The 7,351-nt window shown below is 42.0% G+C and overlaps 1 protein-coding gene across 2 annotated transcripts; it reads left to right on the top strand.

The window, feature by feature from the left end:
* Positions 1-796: 796 nt before the first annotated feature.
* HMGB2 (high mobility group box 2) lies at positions 797-4,451 on the top strand. 2 transcript variants are annotated; one of them, XM_048509889.1, is made up of 5 exons: positions 797-965; positions 1,287-1,474; positions 2,642-2,784; positions 3,067-3,241; positions 3,939-4,451. In XM_048509889.1, exons 2-5 carry the CDS (start codon positions 1,325-1,327, stop codon positions 4,095-4,097), a joined length of 627 nt encoding a protein of 208 aa, XP_048365846.1. In that variant the 5' UTR covers positions 797-965; positions 1,287-1,324; the 3' UTR covers positions 4,098-4,451. The 2 variants fall into 2 exon arrangements, with proteins under 2 accessions (XP_048365846.1, XP_048365845.1); XM_048509888.1 differs by having other exon boundaries at positions 799-965; positions 1,308-1,474.
* Positions 4,452-7,351: the final 2,900 nt, after the last annotated feature.

Consider the following 7,351-nt stretch of genomic DNA (forward strand, 5'->3'; position numbering starts at 1 on the left):
TTCCAACAAGTACCAACATGCAAGACTTAAAACATTAACTTCTAAATGCACAGGGACTTCTTGAAAAAAAAAGAGGGGGGTGTATTATTGTAGCGTCGCGTTACTTTAGGAGGCTGTAAACATATGAGGTGACTTGGAAGGACTTTCAGCGCAATGTGATTCACTTTCGAGTAAACCAGAAATTGGACTGCATCAGCACTACTTGCTTCTCTTTTACTTAGGAAGAAGACACGCGTCGTCCGCCTCTAACCTCAATACTTTAATAAGAGCTGATCAAAAAGGCATTGAAGCGCCCGCCCGAGCTGTTTTCCTCCACTAATTTCTCCTCACGTCACCGCCCGCACTTTTATTCCCTCCCTCTTTGCCCCCCTTCTTGTTTTTGCCATTACTTCTCCCTTCCCCCTCCTCCTTTGTATTTTTAAACCACGCTATGTTACACTCCTCCAACCAATAGGAGCTCGGAATGTTTTCCTTAGCCAATAGCAGGCGCCTCCGAGGTATTTTTTTTTTAGCCGTGTCGGCCCACCAATCGGGGGCGTTCTTTTTAATCCCACTCGCTCCACACTCCCTAACCGGTTTCAACGGGTATGAGCATAAGCGATTCTCCCCCACTGCCTTTTTCGTCCCGCCTCTTTCTCGACCGAACACAGTGAGTTGGGCTTCGGGGAACGTCACTTAACGTTTTAGCCAATGAAATTCTTCTCAAGGCCCGGGGGTGTGGTTTTGCGACGTTCAAATCAACGGGGCACCCAACCAGAAACCTTGAGGGGCGGGTCCTGTAGAGAGCCTCGCTGGTAAAGCTGCTGTGGCTGGCAGGCTTGTGGAAAACAAGAGGCAATCAAGTGCGCTCGAAGCGACCTATTTGGCTGCGGCGGACGACGGAGGTGCTCCGACCGGCGCCGTTGACTCTCCACTCCATACCGAACAGCCGCGGCTTCCTTTCTGTACGTCCTACCAGGCGAAAGGTTGAGGCGATATACGTATATTTCTTTTACGTGGGAATTTGGGCTCAGAGGGTTGGAGCTATAGGGCGGGGCAGCGTAACGTGGGGGACTGGCAAAACTTTTACTGGGGAGAGCTGACGCCGAGGCAGAGACGGGGCGGAATCGCTTTCAGGGGGGTGGACAGTTCACGGGTGAAAAAACGCAACGTGTAGGGAGAGGTGCAATATTTTGGCGGGAAAGCGCTGCTGGGGTAGCCCCAGGTTAGAAGGGACGAGGGCTGAGCGGGGGTTTAATGCGGCCCCCCGGCAGCGACCGCCTCTTTCTCCGTGTTTATTTTCTTAGGTGCCTTTTTCTCCTTTCCAGGGTGTGTTGCCGCCGCCATGGGCAAAGGCGACCCCAACAAGCCTCGAGGCAAAATGTCCTCGTACGCTTATTTCGTGCAAACTTGTCGCGAGGAGCACAAGAAGAAGAACCCGGATTCCTCCGTGAACTTTGCCGAGTTCTCCAAGAAATGCTCCGAGAGATGGCGGGTAAGCGTCTCCTCGGGCCTCGGCCCGCCTTGTGCCCGAAGCCCCGCCTCCTCGCCGCCCTCCCCTGTGGCGCGCGTTGCAGTTACAGGCGCGCGCCTATTTAAAAGGCGGGAACGGAGTTTGGCGTAGCCCCTTTCCGCCATCTCCAGAAAAGCCCTGGCTTGTGCCCCCTCCACCCTGAGTTTATGCAGCCGCAGTCAGGAATGTGTGGAGCCGTGGCTGTAGGCATTGCACTGCTAATAAGGCTTGTTACAAGAACATGGTTTAGAGCATTGTGGAATAATGAGAAGCTGAATAAAACTCCACGGTGGAGGCCTAGGGGTTTAATTTTTTTTACGTGCTTGAGATTGGCCACTTTTGGATGGTTGCTGTTGTCACAGGTGGCTAAAGTTTGTTTGTAAGTGGACTGAAGTAAAAGATATTGTTGCTTCCGCATGTTAAGTGGTGGAAGCTAGAGAGTCTGTACAACAAAGTCACATTATGACAGTCATTCATAAAGGCAGTGGATTGATTCCTTCGAAGTAAAAGTTGTAGAAAATTCTTTGTTCCACTTACCACTAGATTTGGAGTTTAATTACTTCTTACCAGTAGTTTTAGATGCTATGACTATTACAAAACTTACCAGATGGATGTTTGGTGGGTAGGCCTCTTTTTTAACATTTATATAAAGTAAACATTTGTGTCTGTTTACCAATAATTATCCTCGAGCAGTAGTGTTTTTCTGTAAGCTGCCTTACTCGCAAGTAATCAGAATGAAGGCTTCACAGAGTTTATCATGTTAGTTTCTTGTAGCAAAACTACTATGATTACCTTAAAGATTTGTATAGACGCACACCTCTGTGACTGTTTTAAATATAAGATACTGTTAGAGAAGTCTGGGAACACCAGAATGCTATATTGCTATTCGCTTTGTTAATGTATCCCTGTGGTATTTGGAATTGGTAGTACACTGTTGTATAGGAACTCAATCAAGACTGCAAACGTTCCTATAGTCTTTGTTGGAAAGTAATTCTGGATTTTAGTGAGCTTTGGGTGCAGAGGATCATAACATCAGTCAAGTCAACTTCAGCTGGTTAAATAACAATAACATAGCATTTGTAGCTTGTTCTAAGGAGTAGAGGTTTTGGAGATATAATGTTGAAACTCCATTTTTTTTCTTCTGTGTAGACAATGTCTGCAAAAGAAAAGTCAAAGTTTGAAGATATGGCAAAGGGTGACAAAGCTCGTTATGAAAGAGAGATGAAAAACTACATTCCTCCTAAAGGGGAGAAGAAGAAGAAAAAGGATCCCAATGCTCCAAAGCGACCACCGTAAGCTACTTTTAAAAAGCTTTGGCCCTTTCCACACACGCAAAATAATGCTTTTTCAAACCACTTTCACAACTGTTTGCAAGTGGTTTTTGCCATTCCGCACAGCTTCAAAGAGCACTGAAAGCAGTTTGAAAGTGCATTATTCTGCATGTGCGGAATGAGCCTTTGTAAAGTATTTAGTTTTGCTTGTTTTGATGAAATTTTATGTGTGTTTTCCAGGAAAAATGATTGGTATCTAAATTCCCAAAATATAGCTGTATTTCTCTCCCTTTTATTTTTTAGGTCTGCATTCTTCCTGTTTTGTTCTGAACATCGTCCAAAGATCAAAAGTGACCATCCTGGTTTATCTATTGGGGACACAGCAAAAAAACTAGGTGAAATGTGGTCTGAGCAATCAGCAAAAGACAAAATACCCTTTGAACAGAAGGCAGCAAAACTAAAGGAGAAATATGAAAAAGTAAGTGAAAGTTGTCCCTCTTCTGAGCTGTTGTTTGTTGTGGTTCATGGCATAGTACTTTATGGCACATCCAGCAGCAAGAAAATCCAATAAATATTATTGCTTCTGTTACTTTTCAAACGTGGTTCTGTTCTGATACTGAGAGTAGCAAGGGATGTGTTGATCAAGGCATGGCACAACAGGACATAATGAAATAGTCAGGGTCCCCAACATTTTTAAGCCTATGGCCACATTTGGAATCCCCCAGAAAGTGTGGTGGGTATAGTGACAACTGGTTGCCACAGGAGACACAGCCAATGAGGAAATGACAACTGCAGGAGCCGTGGCCACACACACAAAAAGCTCTGGTACAATGAAGAGGAGGGATAATTTTAAAAGATGCTAGAAAGAGGGCTGAGGTACAAAGAACCAGAACTGTGGCAACAGCTGCAACTGAGACATTTTATTCTGCAGAGCCAATTAGAAGTCCTGGTGGGCCAGAACTCTACATTGCTCCATCTTTGACACTTGGCGAGTAGTGTCAAACTGGCACTGTGGCACATCATTGGGCATCTCTGATATGGAGAATACATTACTTGAAAGAGTGATTGATGGGAATACAGATGCCAAGAACAAATTAGAAACCATCTCTGTTTTTGAGATATTATTGTAATCTAAATGAAGCTTGTATTTAAGGTTTCAATATTGCTATTTGCAGGATGTTGCAGCATACAAGGGTGGCAAAGGTGATGCAGGAAAGAAGGGTCCAGGTAGGCCACAAAGCTCAAAGAAGAAGGCAGAACCGGAGGAGGAAGATGAGGAGGAGGAGGAAGACGAGGAGGAAGAAGATGAAGAGGAGGAAGAAGATGAAGAGTAAATTGATAATTTGCTGTAAAGATTTATGCTCAAAAGTCGATGATTTTGCTAAGAATGTGAAGTTGAGTGCAGCTCATTGTTAGCTTCAGTATAAAAACTGTACAGAATTGTGTATAGGTAATGTGATTCTCTGTAGGGAGATCTGTATTCTAATGTAAGTAGTAGCTAAAGGCCACTACTGTTAGATTTGAAAGCTGATACTGTCAAATGTTCTGGCATATTTAATGGTTCTTTGAAATTCAGTGACTGCTTCGTTTTGAGCAAAGTAAAACATAGCAAAATAGTCGACCTCGTTTTGCCTACTATTACATTGTATTACTTTTTTAACAATTTTGTAATAAAAGGATGTACATTATTCTGTAATTGTGGAGAAGTTGATTTAATCTTTTACTGACAGAAGACCGAGTTCAAGTATCATTAGCCATATTAGGCCTGATTTAAATCACCATTTTTCGGGTGAAGAGTTGAGTGAACTGGTATAAGAGTTATGCCTCTGCACTGTTCACCATGAGTTTGTTCATGATAAATGTTAAGCTATGGTGTGATGTCTAGGTAAATGCACCTTTGGTTCACATGTTATTTTGCGTTCTGCAGTTCTATTCCACTAAGGATAGCAAAACCACTTGATCTGGCAATTCTCAAAACTATTTACATCTAAACAGGATAGGAGGGAATCCCTTCGCATGATGGGAAAAGGAGAGTAGGGAACATACACACCCACTGTTTGTCTGGAGCAGCATTAAATGGCAGTCTTATTTTTGGCATGTATATGCTGCTTCTGTCTACAAAGGAACTCTCAAGAAAAATAGACTATATAGCACTATAGAACTTCACAGACTAAGGAAAATTCCCTTCAGTTTTCTACCACCTGCTGTGTGTTAGCAAAGTCTGAGAGCCTCACGAGCTGAGGCTGTTTGAGTCTGGACCATCATACTTCAAGCCACTCTACATTCAGAAGATGTATTGGTATCGTGAGCCAACTTTTATCCCATGTTCCTCAGTTTTCAGTGTATTAGGTAATGAGGCAAGTTACTAGTTTGAGAGCTGTGGCATAGGCAAAATCACTCCTCTTCATGAACAAATGAGTCTAATTTGGGGATGAAGGTTGCAGGTTCAACCTCTGACTTAACGAGTTAAACAGATCAAGTAGGTGATGTGAAAGACTTGTTCCAGGGAACCATTGAGATAGGGGTGGAGTAGAACTTCTAAATGCAATTTGAAATGACTTCCACATGGATTAAATACTCAACCACTAGTATTTAATAAACTGAGAAACCAGGTAACTGGTTGTGGTGGGTTTTCTAGGCTATGTGGCCGTGGTCTGGTAGATCTTGTTCCTAATGTTTCACCTGCATCTGTGGCATCTTCAGAGGTGTATCACAGAAGTCAGTGTGTAACAGACTTCTCTGTGATACACCTCTGAAGATGCCAGCCACGGCCACGCAGTCCAGAAAGCCCACCACAACCAGTTGAATCTGGCCATGAAAGCCTTCGACAAACCAGGTAACATTTCTGTTTACACTAGTATGGTTTTAGGTGTGCATTATTACATTGCCAGGTAATCTGTTCTGGATTTCATTAAAGCACAGTTATTTTGGGTGGGAAGAGAACAACCTTATGCTATAGTTGAAGATGCATATTCTAAAACTGGCTTCTGCATCAAGATTGACCTGCTTTAAAGCAAGATGATTTTGATGTCTTAAATTTGTTGAAACTAGGGGTAACAAAGTCTTTATAGTGGATTTGGAAAGTGCAGAGGTGGAAGGATAAATCCAATCCAGTAAAGCTATGGAAAAATAAATATAGTACGTATCAAGAGGATTCTGCAGAATTGCTACCCAGAGTCATTACAGATAGGTACAGACAGTCATTTTGATTGTAAAAAAGATAATGCAATTAATAGGCCTTTTGTGCATGTCATCTTTAAAAAATGGGTTAGCACATAGTGGAAGTATCTTTGTGGCAGCATATTCATTTGTATCTTGAACAATGATTTAGCCTTTGTTACTGAACAGTAGATAAATTGGGCACTGACAGGCTGGGCTTAGGTTTATTGCTTTTATGGTAAAAACTCTTGGGTTGAAATGAGAAAAATGGAAATAGATTTTATGAGGATTTCATTTTATTTATGAGACGTTTTGTCTTAATTCTATTTGCAGGTGCGGGGTTTCATAATCTTTCATATAGACGGGCTGTTGCTTCCTGCCTATCCTCTCAGAAAACCAAATTTCAGTTTTAAAAACAAATCAAATGGCTGTTAGCCCTTTTACACTCATTCAGTGATTTAGCAATCTTGCAGGATCATGGTGAAGATGATATTACTTGTATACATAGCAACCAACAAGGAAAACGCAGTATAATATTTAAACAAATTGAAGTCATGCTAATAAACAAGTTGATAATTGTTTAATCTCTAGTCAAAATAAAGATACACAGGCAGCTGGATTGAACAATTATCAACTTTTTTTTCACTACATACCTATCAAAGCAACATTAAATGCTGGATAGTTTAGAAACTCATGGGTAAGCAGGAGAACCATGAGAAATTATGGGGGTAGGTGAATACATAAATAGGAAACGGCAGCATTTTCTGGGCAGTCATCATTCTGCCTTTGATGCTGCAAGTTTCCTGCGATAAGAAATTGGGAAGTTAAATTGATTGAAAACCATCCCCCTTTATAAGTTTCCTGAGGATATCACAACTTCTCATGGATCTGAGCTAACTACCAACTCCCATCTTTTTTATTTCTTATAACTTTTTGTCTATTCTATGAGTCCTGGAGCATGCTCAGCACTCCTGTTTTTGCAGAAGACGGGAACTGATTCATTTACAAAACCATATTTTTTCTGCTAACAGTTTCTTATCTGTTCCCAGCATGGTTCAGTTGTTTACACCCACTCTACTATTAGATACATTGATGAGGAAGACTTGCCTAGTTTAACTCATTGCTATGCAGCATTAATGATGTTTACAGACTCGTGACCAGGAAGTCTATGAAAGTGGGATGAGCAATTGGACCAGTTTCCATATGCTGTTCAGCTGTAAACAAGTAGAAAGGCTGGTTACTCCTTACAAATGTCTCAAGTTTGGTAAAATTTGCGTCAGGGAGTCCAATTCATAGGCCCTTGTTTTTCCTCCACTGGAAACGAGATTTGAAGGGGACACCCTTTTTGAGGAGCCATAAAACTGGAGACTCTTCTGAAGTGAGTTACTAGTAGCTATGGTGAGAAGTAGTGCATCTATCTTTGAAAAAC

This window comes from Sphaerodactylus townsendi, linkage group LG10 (genome assembly GCF_021028975.2).
Source record: "Sphaerodactylus townsendi isolate TG3544 linkage group LG10, MPM_Stown_v2.3, whole genome shotgun sequence".
Classification (NCBI taxonomy): Eukaryota; Metazoa; Chordata; class Lepidosauria; order Squamata; family Sphaerodactylidae; genus Sphaerodactylus; species Sphaerodactylus townsendi.